The sequence below is a fragment of the Callospermophilus lateralis genome, chromosome 5 (genome assembly GCF_048772815.1).
Source record: "Callospermophilus lateralis isolate mCalLat2 chromosome 5, mCalLat2.hap1, whole genome shotgun sequence".
Taxonomy (NCBI): domain Eukaryota; kingdom Metazoa; phylum Chordata; class Mammalia; order Rodentia; family Sciuridae; genus Callospermophilus; species Callospermophilus lateralis.
The window spans coordinates 25,684,389-25,704,747 of record NC_135309.1 but is presented as its reverse complement, the minus strand read 5'-3'; the positions used below and the strand labels follow the sequence as shown (position 1 = coordinate 25,704,747).

The 20,359-nt window shown below is 37.0% G+C and overlaps 1 protein-coding gene across 3 annotated transcripts in view; it reads left to right on the top strand.

Moving 5' to 3' along the window:
• The first annotated feature begins 330 nt into the window (after positions 1–330).
• The window catches only part of Ttc1 (tetratricopeptide repeat domain 1), a 54,184-nt gene continuing 34,155 nt past the window's right edge, over positions 331–20,359 (top strand). The window contains exons 1-2 of one of the 3 annotated variants that reach the window (XM_076856382.1): positions 331–407; positions 1,880–2,244. In XM_076856382.1, the coding sequence (XP_076712497.1) occupies positions 1,912–2,244 (333 nt within the window). In that variant the 5' untranslated portion in view covers positions 331–407; positions 1,880–1,911. Of the gene's footprint in view, positions 428–1,879; positions 2,245–20,359 lie in introns of all 3 variants that reach the window. The other 2 variants (XM_076856381.1, XM_076856380.1) reach the window with 2 other exon arrangements.

Genomic DNA, 20,359 nt, shown 5'->3' with positions numbered 1-20,359 from the left:
TATTTAGAGACAGGGTCTCACTGAGTTGCTTAGCGCCTCGCTTTTTGCTGAGGCTGGCTTTGAACTGCTTCAGCCTCCCAAGCCGTTATAAGTACAAGCGTTAGCCACCACGCCTGGTCAGATTTTTTTCTTTTTAAAATTTTTTTCTGTTTCCTGCTAAGAATAACTTGGAGTTTTGCCGTAACCCAAGATGGCAGCCGCCTTTCATACTTTGGTCCGTACAATGAAGTCACGCAGTGACTTCACACCTTTCCCCCAAGAAGCTGCCACTACATTTCCCAGAATACCTTGCCAACGGCGACGCCATTGGTCGGCGCCGACGGAAGTGCACCTGACTGAACGGAAGTAGAAGGTCTCGGAGACTGGCTAGGTAGAGTGCGGAGGATCTGTGAGGCTGTGAGTAGCCGGTGGGTCTGGCGGCGTGACGGTGAGGAACGGGGCTAGGGGATAATCTGCTGGGCTGGGCAGGGCAGGGTGGCACTTTCATAACCCTGCAATGTTCTTCTGCTTGACCTGGGAGCGGGGAGAAACAGGACTTCGCTCTGGAGGCGAAATCTCCCTATTACTTATCTTGGTGTTTTAATTAAGTTTTCGTGGAACGAGCTGGGGTGAATTCGGACTCTGTCGCGACACAAGGGTCATTAGCGTGATTTTGCTGCGACCAGAGGGCGGGACTCCTGACGGTCTGACTCAGCTTCTAGAGCAGTGGTTCTTCAGTGCCTGCACCTAGTATACTTTTAACATTTTTTAACTCAGACACCCCGGCGCGACTCCATACCAAGAAATCAGAATCTAAGCAGGGTCTGGAGAAAAGACTTCTAAACCATTCCGAGTGTCATTACGCAGCGAGGGTTGAGAACTACCCCTCTAAGAGCCTGATTTTGATGCCTACGAGGATCCTCTTAAGGACCCGCTGCTCCTAGTCTCGCTTCCTACTATTAGCTAGGTGTGCTTATCACGTGCATTTTGGTTACTGATCGTGGTTTGGGCACGGATTCCATTTTAGCTCCACCAGACGCTTATTCTTGGGATTCTGGTAGTGTTGTTGGCAAAGACAGACCGTGGTTTCTTATTCGTGTCTTTCTCATTCGCTGAATAAAAATGAAGGCCTTACACTTGGGATGCTGAGGCAGAAGATCGTAAGTTCTAGGCTAGCCTCAGCAACTTAATGAAACCCTGTCTCAATAAAAAGGGATGGGAATGTAGTTCAGTGGTAGCAAGCCAGGCCCTGGGCCTTTATTTTTCTTGCCAGTGTTATAGCTACTTCTTTTTTTTTTTTTTTTTTTTTTAACTACGCCTGCAAAATGCCAGCGGGGAACGTGGGAGAGTCACCTTAATATCTATCCCTTGTTAGGAGCTGAGCATGTCCTCATTAGCAGTGAGGCCTTAGGGTTGGATTCCCAACTTGCAGGGGTGTTGCCAGGGTGGGAGTGGGGAGTTTGGTCTCGTGGTGCTTATAAGTAATTCTGATACCAAATTTGACAAGGAAAAGTAATTCAGTTAAAATAATATTTGGCATTATTTAAGTTCATGTTGACTTTTTTGAAGCGGGGAGAGTTACCACTGAGCTCTAGCCCCAGTTCTTTCTATTTTTTTTTTTTTTTTTTTTTTGAGATAAGGTCTTGCTCAGTTGCAGAGGGTCTCACTAAATTGCTGAGGCTGGTCTTGAACTTTCCATCCACCTGCCTCAGCCTCCCAAGTTGGTGGGATTACAGGTAGGCCACCATAATCTACTTTTGAATAATGTGAAAGGACTAATGAAAGGAAGTTAGGATGTGTTTGGGGGTTTGTTGCAAAGGTTTGTTTAAGTGTGAAAGGCAGAATTATTATATTTTAGAATATAAACATCATTACATAACAGAAGCATTTTCTTTCCCAGAGTTTCAGCCTCCCTCCCTCTCTGAATTCAGCATGGAGGAGAAGTCAGAGAACTGTAAGGTTCCAGAGGATCTGTTCAATGGTTTGAAGATTACAGATCCCCAAGAAGCAGAGAGTGCGAGCCCTGCAGTTCCTGATCCCAAAGATGAGCATTCCCAGAGCAAGCTGCCGAAGGATGACAAGGCCCATCCCCAGGATGACCAGGGAGAAGAGGAGTATTTTCATGACTGCAGTGCCTCATTTGAGGAGGAGGAACCAGGAATGGATAAGGCTGAGAGCAAAGCTGATGATGGTGTGAATTCCTCTGAACTAGATGAAGAATACCTAATAGAACTGGAAAAAAACATGCCAGATGAAGAGAAACAGGTAAATATTTGTTGATTGTACACACTCGGCTCAAACTGCTTTTTAAAAATGAGTAAATGTAGCTGGGCATGATAGTAACAACCTTTAATCCTAGCAACTTGGGAGTCTGAAGCAGGAGGATAGCAAGTCCAAGGCCAGCCTCAGCAACATAGCAAAACTCTGTCTCAAAATAAATTAAAGGTCTGAGGATATAGCTCAGCGGTAGAGTATCCCTGGATTCAATCCCAGTACCAGAATAAAAAGAGTAAATGTGGTTGTTACTGTAAAATAGACCACTCCGTGTGTGTAAAGGACTTGCCCTTTTGTGTCCTTATTACTTCAGTAGTAATAGATATGAAATAAATCAGTAGCATAATAAAGATGCATCGTGTGTGTCTACTTAGCAAAGAAAATTCCTTTTTTTTCCCCCCCTGCAAACTTGCAGTTCCTTATTTCTTACTTCAGGATTCTGTTTTCCAGTATTTTTTCTACCGTGTAGGCACATATTTTAGCTTTTTTATGCTCTTTTCTAAGGTTGGCTGCTGACGTTACTGTAGTGAATATTTTTTGTTTATGATATCCTTATGTTGATCATTCTCCTCCTCTCTAGCAAAATACGACTGCCTGAAAATCTTGGTTGTATTTTGATTCTAGAGGACAGTGACTGGATCTCAGGGAACAGCATTGTTATGGTAGTAGCTATCATTTGTTGAACACCTTCAGTGTGCCAGCCATTGTACTGAAAATGTTTCTCAGGGTTTTTTTGTTTGTTTGTTTGTTTGTTTGTTTTTGGTACTGGGGATTGGGCCCAGGGCTGCTTTACCACTGAGCTCTATCCCTACTCCTTTTTATTTTTTTTTATTTTGAGGCAGCTAAGTTCCTGAGGCTGACCTCAAACTTGTGATCCTCCTACCTCAGCTTTCTCAGTCCCTTGGATTACAGGTTTGCATTCCCATGCCTGGCCACTTGTGTTTTAATTTAATCTGTACCACATACCTTTGAAATATTACTATTCCCCAACAGGAAACAAAAATTACAGTGGTAAAATAACTTCCCCAGGATCATACACTTAATAAGTGGCAGAACTGATTCTCAAACCCAGATCTGTTTGATTCAAATTCCAAAGTATAATATAAATTTAATAACAAAAATAATGATCTTCCTTTAAAGTAGATACATTAGCTAAATGTACATGGTTCTGCTTCTTTCCTTCCCTGGGCCATATTCTTTACTGAGTAAACTTGATCTTTTGGGAACAAAAGTCTTGGTGTCCTCCACATATCCTCCTCTCTGATCTCACAGGCAAACTTGTCTGAAAAGTTACCGTAATATCTGAGCATGTCTACAAAGAACTTGAATGAGATTGTAGTTTATGCTGCTCCAGAGCTCGCTGACTGAACAGGTTCAAGTAAATTGATAGGTTGGAAATGGGTGCATTGTAACATAGGGGGTTGGTGGGCAGCACCGGATGGGGAGAAGCATTCTTCTCTGTTTCTTTCCTTAGACACTTTCCATTATCAAATCAGTTGGTTTTAATGTGAAAGTGTTAGCTTTTGAGCAAATGTGTACAACCAAAAGAGGAAGCTTATAAGGCAAAAATGAACCAAGTTCAACAACTACCTCAACAAATATGTCTCAGAAAATAAAATTAAGCCCAGCGTTAGAGAAATGCTTTCCCAGAAAGTAGATTTTCCAGAAAGCATTGATATAGGCTTTGTAGAAGCATTGATTTTTTTTTTTTTCTTCTGAAGTTAGCAATGCTATTTTGATACTTTAATATGTGTTGCCCTGGCATTATAGTGAATTTTCTAGTGCCATCTAGATTTGACAGTTGAGTGATTTGGCTCCCATCATCTCATACTCTTAAGGTTCTACAATTTTATTTATTTGTCTGTTTGTTTACTGGTACTAGAGATTTAACACAGGGGCTCTTTACTACTGCACTACCATTTCCAGCCCTTTTTATTTTTGTTTTGAGACAGGGTTTTGCTAAGTTGCTGAGGCTAGCTTTTAACTTGTGATCCTCCTGTCTTAGCCTTCTTATTTGGGATTGCAGGTGTAAGCCACCACACCCAGCTTTTTTTTTTTTTTTTTTTTTTAATGAATTCTTCCAAATGGAAAGTTTTACTAGTTTTGTAGTTTTTTTTTTTTTTAAGTTGTTGATAGACCTTTATTTTATTTATTTATATGTGGTGCTGAGAATTGAACCCAGTGCCTCACACTTGCCAGGCAAGTGCACTACTGTTGAGCCACAGCCATAGACCCCCAAACCGAGCTTTATACATATTTTTAAGATAATTGTTTATAAATTATTTATAAACTTTAATATTTTAAATAGTATACAACTTTTCACTTTGTTTCCTCTTTTTTGTTGCTTTTTCCCCCCTACTTTTTTAAATTGGTACCTTGTATTTGTACATAATGATGGGATCTTTTTGTCACGTATTCATACATGCCCACAATATATAGCAATATAATTTGGCCAGTATCATTCTCTAGTATTTTCTCTTTCCTTTCCCTCTTCCCTCCCCGCCAGTTCCTTTACTTGATGGATCACCCTTCAATTTTCATGAGTCCCCTCCCCATCTCTCGAATATAAGATAGTTGTAATTTTGTGGATTGGTTTCTGTGTCCTCTATTCTATACCATTGGTCCACCCGCCTGTTTTGGTACCAGTACCATGCTGTTTTTGTTACTATTGCTTTGTAGTACAGTTTGAAATCTGGTATCGCTACACCTCCTGATTCACACTTCCTGCTTAGAATTGCTTTTGCTATTCTGGGTCTTTTATTTTTCCATATGAATTTCATGATTGCTTTATCTATTTCTACAAGAAATGCCGTTGGGATTTTGATTGGCATTGCATTGAACCTATAGAGAACTTTTGGTAATATTGCCATTTTGATGATGTTAGTTCTGCCTATCCATGAACAGGGTATATTTTTCCATCTTCTAAGATCTTCTTCTATTTCTCTCTTTAGGGTTCTGTAGTTTTCATTGTATAAATCTTTCACCTCTTTTGTTAGGTTGATTCCCAAGTATTTTATTTTTTTTGAGGATATTGTGAATGGGGTAGATGTCCTCATTTCCAGTTCAGAAGATTTGTCGCTGATATACAGGAATGCCTTTGATTTATGCGTGTTGATTTTATATCCAGCCACTTTGCTGAATTCATTTATTAGCTCTAGTAGTTTCTTTGTAGACCCTTTTGTGTCTTCTAGGTATAGGATCATATCATCCGCAAATAGTGATAATTTAAGTTCTTCTTTTCCTATTTTTATGCCTTTAATTTCTTATGTCTGTCTAATTGCTCTGGCCAGTGTTTCGAGAACTATATTGAATAGAAGTGGTTAGAGAGGGCATCCCTGTCTTGTTCCAGACCCTCCCCATCTCTCTTTTTCCTTTTTCCTCTCTAGCTTCCATATGCGAGAAAATGTGACCCTTGACCTTCTAAATTTGATTTATTTTGCTTACCCTAATGCTCTCAAGTTCCATCCATTTTCTGCAAATGACATTTTCCTGCAAAATTTCATTTTCTTTTTGACTGACTACAACTCCATTGTGTATTTTTTTTTTGAGAGAATTTTTTTTAATATTTATTTTTTAGTTATCGGCGAACACAACATCTTTGTTTGTATGTGGTGCTGAGGATTGAACCCGGGCCGCATGCATGCCAGGCGAGCGTATTACCGCTTGAGCCACATCCCCAGCCCCTCCATTGTGTATTTATAACACATTTTCTTTATCCATTCATCCGTTGATGGACACCTAGGCTGGTTCCATAGTTTGGCTATTGTACTGCTATAAACATGGATATGTTTGTATCATTATAGTATTGTGACTTTAATAATTCTTTAGGATGAATACCAAGGAGTAGTATAGCTGGGTCATATGGTGGTTTCATTCCTAGGCTTTTGAAGAACCTCCATGCTGATTTCCATAGTAGTTGTAACTGCTTTTCTCTTAATAAAAATTAGCATTTAATTTAAATGGAGTGGGAAAGTATATTAATTCTGATATGTAAAATTTAATGAATTTTGACAGATGTGTACACTTCTGTAGTTCATAGCTCTGTCAAGATGTAGAATAGTTCCATCGTATCTGAAGCTCCCTATGTATACTTTTTAGTCAATCCTCTCCTACCAACTCGGGAACCATTGTTCTGATTTTTATCCCATAGGTGATTTTTTTTCCTATTCTATATTTTCATTTGGGTGTGTGAAATATGTATGTATGTATTCATTTTTTAACTTGAACATTTTATGTTTTACATTTTTTATATAAACTTAAATGCTTTTATAACCTATTTGTAAGAAGATCTTAGCAATAATATACTGCAGTGAGAGTCCTGTTATTTTTAGAAATTTAATCCATTAACTCTAAGGAAACAACCTATGAAACAGAAGTCTGCCTTTAACTAATTGTGGTATACTCCATGCGCTATTTTTATACTAGCTTGATAAATATCTCTGTGAAATGTCATCATCAATCAGCAAAACAGATGAAGAAATATCTTCATTTCATATACGGTTTGGTTTTTACATTTTTTTACTCCCATTGGAATAGGAGTATATTACACTTGATTTTACAGAGCTCATGTAGTTCAACAGCAACAGCAAATGAAACACAAATGGCCAAAAAAATGTGGACTTTCAGCCTCACTAATAATTTAAGAATGCAAATTAAAACACTGTGTCTCATCTCTCACATCAAACATTGATCTGATGTTGAGAAGATTACACAAATTCATGTACTAATATTGGGAATTTAAGTTGCAACATAAATTCTATGAGATACAGATATCAAATTTTTAATATAAACATAGGTACAGTGGTTCTGAGGCAAGAGGATCATAAGTTCAATGCCAGCCGAGGCAACCTAGTGAGACCCTCTGTCAAAATTAAAAGGGCTGGGGATGTAGCTCAGTGGTTAAAAGCAATCAAGTTCAATTCCTAGTACCGAAAAAGTACATATATTTATTTATTTATTAATATGAACACTTTTTTAGACCAGGGCTTTCAATAGAACGTTATGAAATGATAGCAGTGTTTTATAACTATACTCTCCAATATGGTAGCCACTGGCTACATCTGACTGCTTATCACTTACAGTGTCACTGATTCAGATGAGACATTAAATTTAACTTTATTTTACATTTATTTACATAGTCATGTGGCTCATATATACCATTTTGGACAGCACACCTTTAAACCCCTGATTCTCTTCTAGACAGATGTATTGCAGCATCATATATAACTTGGAAAGCTAGAAAATGTTGAATAGAGGGTATTTGTAGTTGTATTTGGTCTTTGTCTCTGGTTCCCATCACTGACCCCTAAAACCCTTGGAATTTCCTAATGGTTGTTTATGATGAGTGCCTTTTGATAACACATGATTTTATGCTAATTAGGTAATTTAGGATGAACATCTAGATGATTGGCTCAAGATGGGGTTAGTCACCCAAAAGACAGAGGGATTAGAGGAATGGACCTTTTTAGCCCCACCAACCAAACTCCAGAAAAGAGAAGAGGCAGGTGCTAGAGATTAAGCTGTATAAAAATTCTTGAATGAGGTTTGATAAGCGTCCAGGTTGCTGACCCCATAGGTACTACGAAGGTGGTGCTTACAGAGGACATAGACGTTCAGCCCCTCTCCTCCCAGACTTTACCATATGCATTTCAGACATACCATATGCACCTGACTGTTCATATGTATCCTTTATAATATTTTTTTATAAAAAACTGGTAAATGGAAGTAAAGTGTTTCTGAGTTTTGTGAACCATCTTAGTAAATAATCAAACACTAGGAGGTGGGTAGAATGAACTGGTCATTAGAAGCACAGGATACAACTTAAGACTTCTGTTTGGTGTCTGAACTAAGACAGTCTAGTAAACCACGTTTTTAGCCTGTGGACTCTGAATTAAATTATAGACATTATAGGACACCCCCTTGTGGTCTGCTAGAAAACTGCTTGGTGTGGAAGAATCCTCACATTTGGCGTCAGAAGTATCGAGAATATATAGTAGGAGAAAAACTGTTTTTCCCAGAGTATCATTTAAAATTTTTTTTTCATGTTTATAGAATTCGGTTGTTAAAAAAGATAAGGAATAGGAGATGTAGCTTACAGTAGTGCATTTGCCTATTGTGCCTGAGGCACTGGGTTTGATCTTTGAACTGGAAAAAAAGGTGATGGAGGGAGAAAACTAAATAATAGGTATTGACATGGAAGGATACTTGTAATGCTAAATGAATTGAGCAGGTCATACACAGTGCTGATGCATCCTAAGTTAAAAACCTATATGAAAATATGTTTATATATGAAAGTATTAAAGGATATACACTAAACTATAAGGAGGAAGTAGTTTTGAGGGATTTGATGATTAGCAAATTTTCACTTGTATTTAACGTAATTTTGTAATATTTGCTTTTTTACAGTAAGTATAAATTACATATATAATTATTAACAACAAAAATGCTATTTTATTTTGAGAATATAAAGATATAATAATTGATTCTTTACAACCAAAGTGTATGTTCTACCAAAACCACGTGAAATAACCTCTTTGGTCCTTTAAGAAATAAATGCTGCCCTGTATGGAATACACAAACACACACACACACACACACACACACACACACACTCTTTCTCTCTCTCTCTCTCTCTCTCTCTCTCTCTGCAAGTTGTATATCCTTGATCTGAAAATCCACACTCTGAAGCTTTCTTTTTTTCTTTTTTCTTTTTTTTTTTTTTTTTTTTTGGTGGGGGTGCTAACCTAAGGAGGCTCTACCACTGAGTTACATCCCTAGCCCTTTTTATTTACTTTAGGTTATTTAATTAATTTATGTATTTATTTGCAGTACTGAGGATTGAACCTGGAGTATTTTACCATGAGCTATATCCTAAGCTCATTTTTTAAATTTTTTATTTTTGAGGCAGGGTCCGGCCTCAAACTTGGCAATCCTCATGCCTCAGCCGCAAGACCTCAAACGATAGGATTATAGGCATGCACCCTGAGAGTCAGACTTAAATCTGAAACTGAGTGTCATGTCAATGCTCAAAAAATTCTGCATTTTCAGATTAGGGATGTTCAACCAGTAAAGTCTATGCAAATATTCCAAAATCTGAGAAAGTGATTAAAACATTTTTGATAAGTGATACTCGTCATACAAAGTTTCTCTTTGGGCATAGTCAAGTATCAGTAAACATGGTCTGTTAATCAAGCTAACTTGTCCTGTGGTTAAGAAGATAATTTCTGCTTCAGTAGAGTGTGACTTCTCAGCAGAATTTATAAATCAAAGAGTAATGGAAGAGGAAGACAGTTAAGATTTGGTTTAAAAAAAAAAAAAGAAACAGGCAAAATTTTTTATTAAGAGAGAACAGTGTACACAGTACTGCAGCAAATCTTAATTGTTTGTGAAAACCTAAATGTAGGCATGACTGCCACCGAAATGGGATTTTAGCTAACATTTTTAAATGTACTAAGTATACAAAGCAAAGTAGTGATAGTGAAAGGATTGGCTGAGGTGAAGAACAGATTAAGCAGCAGATGAAAACTATTGCTATAATAATTATAATATGACATAAAGATGCTGTCTTAGTCTGTTTGGACTGCCATAACAAAGTCTTCAGACCAACTACTTTATAAACCATAGAAATTTACTGCACACAGTTGGCGGCTGGGAGGTCCAAGTTCAAGATGCAGCAGATTCTGTGTCTGGTGAGATCTGTTTCTCATAGATGGTGCCTTCTTTGTTTTCCCATGACAAAAGGGACAAGGCATCTCTTTTAAGGGCACCAATCCCACTCATGAAGGTAGAACTATTACTTATCACTTCTCAATGGCCCCACCTCTGAATATCACTGCAGTGGGGATTAGGTTTCAACATGACTTTTGGAGGGACGCATTCAGACCATAACAGATGCTTATGGTATTAAGAAAGGCCTGTAGCATACTGCAGTGTTGTGGTATTGATCAAAGAAAATCATCTTTTATGGGGTATTTGTCATAATATAGTTTCTTAGGCTTCTTGTATAAATTTCCTGGGTAATTCACATGAAGTTTGGGGACAACTGTCATTGGAGCCTTCATTAAATGGCTATTGAATAAATACTATCATTTTCTTCCCTGTGAGGACTGATAATTGGCCTTATAAGTTAGAGATTTTTATTTCACTCATTTATTCAAGAAAGACTTGCACTTCTTCCACATGCCAGGCATTGTTTTAGGTCCTAGGGATGCAGTAGTTTCAGTTCTTTCTTAGGTTTATTCCAGCTGGGAATTACCAAAGCCGGGAGTGAGGTTAAGATGGAGTGATACAGGGGTGGGAATTGAAAGGATGGGACTGTGGTCTGAATGTTTCTGCCCTTCCAAAATTCTGTTGATTCTTGATCCTAATATTGAGTTTTGGGGCCTCAGCTACATGTGGTGGGCATGTCTGTAATCCCAGCTACTTGGGAGACTCAAGCAGGAGGATCACAAGTTCTAGGCCAGCCTGAGTGATTAGCAAGACCCTGCCTCAAAATAAAAATGATAAAAAGGGCTGAAGATGTAACTCAGTGGTATAACACCCCTGAGTTCAATTCCCAGTACCTCAAAAAAGGAAAAGAAAAAAAGAAATGGGCCTGTTAGATCATGATTAGGTCATGAGGGCTGCATACATAAATGGGATTAGTATCCTTATAGAAAGGAGTCAAGGAACTCATTTGACCTTTCCTGTCTCCTTTTGCCATGTGAGGGTATTGTGGTTCATCCCTTTATCCATGTGAGAACTTGTCAAGAAGACATCTTCTTGTGCCTGGATCTTGGAATTCACAGCCTTTAAAACTGTGAAAAAATAAACTTCTATTATTTATCAATTACCTAGTCTGTGGTATTTTGTTATAGCAGCTTGAATGGATTAAGACTGCTTTACATTGACTGGTCAGGTTATCCTCTGGGAAGGTGGCATTTCAGAGAGACTTGGGGGGTGGCAGGGAGTCAAGTGTGTGATAATCTGAGGGATCTTCCAGACAAATGTAGCAGTTAGTATAAAGGCTGTAAAGTAGCAACCAGCTAGGTGTGCTCTTGGCATGTTCAAGGAAAGAAAGGACCAATGGCTAGATTATAGGGATTTAAGGAAGAGAGTGGGGTAATGAAGTAAGCAAGGGTCTGACTGTGGAGCACTTCATGCTTACGTGATGGTAAGAAATATGAAGTTTATTCCAAGGGCAGTAGGAAACGTGGGTGATTTTAAAGCCAGAGAAAAGGCAGCTGCTCAAGTAGCTGGGACTACAGGCCCCCACCAGCGTGCCCAACTTAAGAACATTGTGGTTCTTCTTCAGAGAATGGAGGGATTGAAGAAGGTTATGAGTGAGCATTTGGAACCAATTAGGCCTAATGCAGTACCCCAGGCCAAGATGATAGTAGCTTGAACTGTGGATCTGAAAAGAAGTTAATAATTTCAGCATGTATTTTGGATGTAGAGTTGACATATTATGGGATTCAGTTGAATGAAGTGAAAAATATGGATGGTTCCTTGGCTTCAGTAACTGTAGGGTTGCTGTGGCCTTTATTAAGTTGGAAAATGAAGGGACATTGGAGTTAGGAGACTTGATTTTTCCCTGTAAACACAAAAAGCTTTTTGTATTTTGCAGTGCTGGGGAATCAAACCCAGGGCTGTGCACATGCTAGGCAAGTGCTCTACCACTGAACTAAACTATCTTCACCCAAAGGTTTTATTTTCAAGCCAAAATGTATCTTTAGTTATTTTAATGGATTTGTTTGTATCTGGTATTCATTTACACATATGTACATACTTTTGATCTATTTAAGTAAGGGATCAAAGAATCTGTTGGTTGGTTGTGCACTCAATGCATATCTGGGATCTTAAAACATTTTCATTAGACTCAGAAATTTATTTAAAGGATTATTCTTTGTCTTTAACTCAGAACCATTACATTTCAGTCTTTTCTCCCATTCCACTCATTTTTCTTAGATTCCACATTACTTAATCCTTTTTTTTTTTTTTTTAAAGGCAGGGTCTTGCAAGGCTAGGCTTCAAACTAAGTTCCTCCCAACATCAGCCTCTCAAGCAAAGGGGATTATAGGCATGCACAGCTTTACTTAATCATTTGATACCCATGTTTTTATCACCTTATTATATCATTTTCATAATCTTACCAATGTTGTTGGAACTGTGGGACATGTCTTCAGTGAATACTCTTGCTTCCAGAATATTTTCCAGTTACTTTTTCCACAGTGGCCTCCATATTCCTGGTAATAACTTCATGAGCAAGCCCTTTATGATTTTGATGTTTCCCTTCTCTTTCATTTCCAATGGGCTTCCTTTTGAACTAAAGTTTTTATTTTAATTAATTTCTTAAAATAACCACTATTGGGTTTGATAAGTGCCCTCAGCAAGTGATTAAATCAAATCCTAAAATTTAGCCAGGTGTGGTGGTACACATCTGTAATCCCAGCCCCTCGGGAAACTGAGGGAGGAGGATCAACAGTTTGAAGCCCTGTCTCAAAATATAGAATTAAAAAGGAATGGGGATGTTGTTCAGTGGTAGAAAACCTCTGGGTTCAATATCTAGTACCACTCCAAAACAACATCAACTACAAAGATCTAGAACTTAAGAACTATAAGAAACTTTAGATTTTGGACCTGAATTTAAAATACAAGAGGTGCTTGTTCTAAACTATTTGGAAGTTAATAGGATATATTTACATCATTTGCTGGTAGAAAGTTTGAAGTGAAGCTTATCTGTAATGTCAGCAACTTAGGAGCAGGAGGATTACGAACAACTTAGTGAGACCCTAACCCACAGTGAAGAATAAAAAGGGCTGGGGATATAGCTCAGTGGTGGAGCACCCCTAGGTTCAATCCCTGCACTGTGCAAAAATAAATAAATATGTTGAGTGGCAGTCAGTATTTGCTTTGTTTACTAAGAAAGATTATATCCCATCTGATTCAAATGTATGGTATGTCAAGATCATTGTACTGTCATGTGTAACTAATTAAAACAAACACAAAAAAAGATTACTTTGTGTAGGTCAGTGGTTCTCAAAGTTTATGGTGCTGAAGAATCACAGGAAACTTAAAACTCTGCAAAGCCCTGAGAAGTGTTTGACACTGCAGACCTCTGAGGTAGCAGCCAGACATATGCTTTGTTAGCAAGTATCCCAGGTAATTTTGATATTGGGAGGACTGTGTCCAAGTTCTTCAGAAAGCAGAGAGCCACATAGAGCCAGATGACTGAGCTACTTAACCAGCACATTGATTGCACTCAACATCAGAAGAATGGCTTTCCAAATTGGTTTTCCTTTTACCCTCTCGTGTTCTAAAAATGATTTGTTGGGCAGAATTTAAGGAGTACTGAAGTAAGTAATTTATTTCTATTAAACTAAGTTTTGGAAAATACAATATTGTGTGTGAAGAAACAGAAATATTTCCAAGATTAATTCCTCATAGAGCAGTCATTTGTTTTTTGTTTTGTTTTGCTTTCCCAGAAGGATAAGACTTAATGAGTGTAAGGTTCTATCCATAGCTTAGAGTCAAAGATCCTCCTTGTGACTCCCTAGAGGACCTGTAAAATTGACTTGTGGAAAGACAAATGGATCTCTACGTGTAAAGCACATAATGTCCACTTTTGAAGAAAACAAAAATGATAGCTCTTGCTTTTTTTATGGTAAAGAATTCCTTTCAGAATAATTTGTAGCACCAGTGCCCCTAAGCCCTTTCAGTGCTTGCATTCCACATAGTGGCTCTGTCATTTCACCTGGATGGGACTAGCAGAAAGTTCTTTGCATTTGCTTCCACTTTCCAGCACTTGAGCAAGTATGTAACTTTTTTTACTCTTCCTTTTACCCAGATGTGATTGATCTCTGGGTAGGTGCTTGTTTTATTTTGTAGCAATTACTTTAGAAAGCTGCAGGGGGAAGCAGAGAGCTACCAATAAATGTATAGTACAGAAATGAACTTAGTGGTATGAGGCCTACCACCTCATACATGGTGATATGAGGCCCTCCATTTGTCTGTTAAACATGTGCTCACTATGGGATTACTTAATTCAGAAATTATTTTAAATGCATTTAATGCAACTTTTTATGTAATAATGATAAATGGCTTGTATATTTGTAAGCTCCAGGTCTCCCTAATACAAGTTAATCTTGTGAATACTGACCTAAATTAAAATCCCATCGAGCCAATACTGCATTATGGAGAGTCCCTGTTGGGGAGTGGTTGTTCCTTGAGAAGCAGGTAGGAAAGTACTCTCTCAGATTTTTGCCAGGTTACACCAAGATTTAAAATCAGTTGAAGTTGAAGTTCTCTACCTTGGGTTTCTCTCGTTCTCTCTCTCTCTCTCTCTCTATCTCTATCTCTATCTCTATCTCTCCATCTGTGTGTGTGTGTGTGTGTGTGTGTGTGTTTCCTATTAACTAAACTTCATGTTGCTTCTAATGTTTTAATGAATTAATCCATATAGAGCTTTTAACACAATGTGTGACATATAGCAAGTACTCTGTACTGCTGGCTGTTATATAAGGTAATGTTGTGCAAATTTAACATTGCTAGGCAGGGTAGCGCACGTCTGCAGTCCACACGTCCACACGCACATCAGTATAATATAGTTAGATTTATTTGTTACTGTTTGTGTTCTATTTTAGTACCCTTACAGATTTAATTATTAATTTTTGAGTATATGAAACAACTGTGATTCTTCTAATCAGAGTTTACAAAAAAATATCCTCAAAGAAGCTTCTGTCCTTCATCACTGCTGGCTTATGCCTATTCCCCACCCCTTTTCATTCACTTCCTTTAGGTAACAGTCTTGTTAATTTTTGATCTCATTCCTTTAATTCTTCTTTGCAAAAGGGCAAATACATGTATATTTTCTTATATTTCCTTTTATATTTAAAGGTTAGCATATTTTAGATATTGTATTTCACATTTTTTTACTTAGGAATATATTCTAGAAACGATCATATCAGTTCATAGAAATCTGCATTCTTTTTTCCAGTTGAATAATATTTTATTCTATGGCCATAGCATCAGGAATTCCACCACTCCTGTGCATGAGAATTTAGATTATTTATAGTATTTTACAATTATAAAGATTGCTGCAGCAAATAACCTTGCATATATAGTTTCATATTGTTGGAGATATATCATTAGGGCAGATCCCTAAAGAAATGAGATCACGGGGTCAAAAGATAAATGTATGTGTGATTTTTTTTTTTTTTTAGGAAGTGTCACATCCCCATCCAGAAGGGTTATGCCAGTTTATATCCCTACTAGTAGTGTGTGAGGCAACCTGCTTCCCCTCAGCTTCACAGCCTCTCCAATGGTATGTGTAGTCATACCTTTTTTTTTTTTTTAATTTTTAGTTGTAGATGGACACATTACATTTATTTTATTTATTTATTTTTATGTGGTGCTGAGGATCGAACCCAGTACCTTACACTTGCTAGACGACTGCTCTACCACTGAGCTACAGCCCCAGTCCTTGTCACATCTTTAATTTTTGCCATTCTGATAAAGAAATTATATTAGTATTAATTTGTGTTTTTTAATTATAGTGAGGTAAAGCATTTTTTTAAGTGTGTGTTAAGTATATTCTCATCATCATATAACCATCACCACTCTCCAGCTCCAGAACTGTTTCATTTTTCTGAAGCGAAATCCCATGTCAATTAAACAATAACTCCCAATTGCACCCTTTCTGTACACCCTTCCTGTAACCACTTTCCTATGTTATTTCTATGACTTTGACTGCTCTAAGTTCCTCATTTAAGTGGAATCATCCACTGACCTTTTGTGTCTGTCCTGTTGCACTAAGTGTGATATTTTCAAGGTTTGTTTGTGTTATAGCAGTATAAGGTTCATTACTTTTTAAGGTTGATTAATATTCCATTTTTTGTTTATCCATGGACACTGAGTTGCTTCTGCCTTTTGTCCATTGTGATTAATACTGCCGTAAGTATTGATATACAAATACTTGTTTAGTGTCATTTGTCTTGGGCTTTAATTATAGTGAATATATTGCCTCGTTTTGCTTTGTTAGTAAAATACATTGTTTTAGTTTTTCTGTAGTCAGATTTATTAATCTTTTCTTGTGTTTCCTCTGAATTTTGTTAGAAAGCCGTCATGCTGCAGTTAAAGAGGAATCATCCATTTCTTCTTTTATGGTTTCACTTTTTACATTTATATCTCCAATACATTTGGAGTTTATTCTTATATGTGCTATGGCCTGTTGGTCTCATTTTATCTGTTTCCAAATGGCTACCATTGTTTTAGCACCATTTTTAAAAGTCTATCTTTGCCTCAGTGATGTAGGTAAATTTTAATAGCAGCTAAGATGAAATTTGTATCCTTTTCCAAATGTTTACCTTCTAATGTTTGTTAGACTTTCATTTAGAATTTAGTTTAAAATGACATCATTTATCAAAACAAAGAACTTCATTTAGATTATGTCACCATTCAGAGATTTGAGTGGTAATAGACTTTTTAAATAACCGAAGAATTTGTTTAGTTTAAAAGTGTAGAAACATGCTGTTAAGATGTTTTTTAAACAAATAAAAAATTTTAAAAAATGTTTTTTGCAGTTGGATGGTGGCATACATCTGTAATCTCAACATCTTGGGAGGCTGACAGGAAGATCGCACACTCGAGGCCAGCCTTAGCAATTTAGCAAGGCCTTCAGTAACTCAGTGAGATTCTGTCTTGAAATAAAAAATAAAAAGGGGTAGGGATGTGGCTCAGTAGGAAAGTACCTCTGGATTTAACCCTGAATACCAAAAAGGAAAAAAAAAATGTTATTTGCAATAGGCTAGGTGGCTTATACACCTGTAATCCCAGCTATTTGGGGGCCTGAGGCAGGAGAGTTGTGAATTTGAGGCCAGTTTGGGCAACTTAGCCAGACCCTGTCTCAAAATCAAAAGAACTGAGGATGTAGCTCAGTGATAGAACCCAGCCCCAACTCTGGTTCTTTCTCCAGTGAGGGAAGGAGGAAAGTATGGCTTCCTACATTACATAAAATCCTCTTACCCTTTGGCTGACCTAAGAAAATCATTCCCTGGAATATAGCATTAAATAAATACTGAACATCCCTAAATTTGTGAGACAAAGAATAGATTTTAAACACTTTGAAAATGAATTGCTCCATCTGCAAAGTGTAAAAAGGGAATCCATTTTACTAATTTAGTAGAAGAGAGAAGTAACCTAATTCTTCATAGAAAGATTAGAAGTGACTTTTTCTTTAGGACTATGAAACATGTAAGTTCCATGTCAATTTCTGCAAGCAGTTCTTCAGTTTCTACTTCCTGCAAATAATTCTGTAATTTCCACACCTGTGAAAGACAGTTATGGTCTTATGCTTAAGAACAAGAACTTTAAAATGTTAGGTCTGTCCTAGCTCCACCATTTAACTTGGTGTTAAGCAGGATGATAATAGTTCCTGTCTAAAAAGTTGTAAGTATAAAGTGACTACACACAAAAATGTTAACTATCGGTATTAAATCAAAATTAAATGTGAGCATGGGCCATAAAATACAGTAGGATTTGGGACTTCTAAAATCTTAAAAGTCATCGTTAAATGCATGTTTCCCTCAAGGTTGCAAGTGTATGTGAATTCTGCAGTTTTTTAAGAAGTGTGACAACCTCAGTCACTATCCTTCAAGTTAATTTATGAGAAAAAATTCTGTGGTTGGCAGGGCTGCTGGGACAGGATGATGTAAAAGGGGCATGAGGGAAGCTTCTGATATCCTGGCACTGTTTTCTTTCTCATTTAATCTGAATATTATTTATGTGGTTGTACATTTTCAAACAATATGTTACGCTATGCATAGGGTATGAAATCTCCAGCAATTAATGTTGAATTGTCTGTTTCTTCTTTAAATTGTTAGTTTTTCCTTTATATATTTTATGACTATATGTATACATTTATGATATCAGGAATTGAACCGAGGGGCGCTTGACCACTGAGCCAGATGCACAGCCCTTTTTAATTTTTTTTTATATATTTTATTTTGAGATAGTGTCTCACTAAGTTGCTTAGGGCCTTACTGAGTTGCTGAGGCTAGCTTTGAACTTGTGATTCTCCTGCCTCAGCCTAACAAGCCACTGGGATTATAGGCATGCATTACCATGCCTGGCTTACATTTTTAACTCATATTTTCCTGATTTGACTTTTTACCTTTATGAAATGTCTTTTTTTTCTTTTTGTCTCTACTTTTAAGGAATATATTTTTTTCCATCCTTTTGCTTTCAATATATTTATTTTTAAGTCTGAAGTGTATTTATTTTTGTTTTTTAATAGTATATTGAAATTGTACATAATGTTGGGGTTCATTGTGACATTCACACATGCACATAAATAACTATTTAATTCCCCAGTACTTCCCCTTTTTTTCTGCCTTCCCTCCCCAAACCACCTGTTTTTACTCTGCTGGTCTCCTTTCTGTTTTTTAATTGGTACATTATACATAAAAGTGGGATTCACTGTGTTTTATTTATACATGTAAGTAAAATAGCTGGATCGTAGGATGGTTCCATTTCTAGTCTTTTATAGAATCTCCATGCCAATTTCCATAGTGGTTGTAGTAATTTGCATTGTAGTCTAACCAACAACATTTAAGTATTTCTTTCTCCCATACCTTCCTGGCATTTATTGTTACTTACATTTCTTTTACTTGCTACTCTTAGGTGAGATGAAATTTCAATACCAAATCTCAAATTTTACTACAGAGCAATAGTAACAAAAATGCATGATATTGGCATAAAAGCAGACATGAAGACTAATGGAATAGAAGATAGAGACAAATCTATACAGATACAGTCATCTAATCCTAACAAAGGTGCCAAAAGCCTATATTAAAGTGTATTTCTTACAGATCTATTTACAGATTTTAGGCTTAGGGCCTTGATCTGTTTTTGTTTTTGTGCCATGGATTGAACCTAAGTTCTTTCACATGGGAGGCAAGTGCTTCACCACATAGCTACAACCCCCAGCCCTAACTTTGTTTACTTCTTAATTATTTTTGCAAGGGTAGCAATTATAATATGTATCTTACAGTAGTAATTATGATGTGTATCTTACAGCAGAACAAAGTGTTGCAGGCCTGTAAAGCCAGCAACTCTGGAGGCTGAGGCAGGAGGATCACAAGTTCAAGGCCAATCTCAGCAATTTAGTGAGACGGTGTCAGAAAATAAAAGGGGCTGGGGATGGTATAGCACCCTCTTTTCAATCCCTAGTATCCCCCCAGTGTATCTTTTTACAGTGTAATTTAGTTTAATGCTACCTGATTACAGTAAAATATAGAAACTTTGCTTTATTATAGCTTCATTTCCTTCTCCCTGCCTTATACTACCATTGTTATATGCATTATAGTAATGTATGTTATGAACCCAATTACTATTTGCATATATCTTTTGTCTTTTAAACAATTAAGAGAAAAGAAAAACCTTAACTATTTCTGGTACTCTTCCTGTGGTTTTGAGTTACCATGTGGTGTCATTTCCATTCAGCCTGAAGGACATCATTTAGTATGCCTTGGGAGGCAGGCTTGGTAGCAGTAATTGTTTCAAAATTGATTTACATGTGAATACATTTATTTTTGCCTTCATTTTGAGGTATAGTTTTGCTAAAATACAATTCGGGTTTGGTAATTTTTTTCTTTTACCATTTAAAATATGTTGTTGCACTGCCTTAGCCACTGTTGTTTCAGATGGTAAATTAGAAATTAGCAATTTCATTGTTTCTTTATACCATTTTTTTCTTGCTGCTTTCATGTTTTCTCTTACCTTTCAGTAGTTCGGCTCTGGTGTTTCTAGATTTGGCTCTTTATCCTCCTTGGGGTTTACTAAGCTTCTTGGATCTTTAGAGTGTTTCATTAGAATTTTGAATTTTTCAGCCTTTATTTCTTTAAGTATTTCAGAGTTTCTGTCCTTCAGGACTTCCATCACATATTGTGAGGGCTCTGTTCATTTTTCCTCGATCTTTTTTTTCTGTTCTTCAGCTTATAAAATTTCTATTGATCTAAATTCAGATTTACTTATTCTTCCATTTACAAGTCCAGATCTCTATTGAGTCCCTCTGTGAATTTTCCATTTCAGTTATTGAATTTTTTTTTAACTTTTTGTTTTCTTTTTCTTT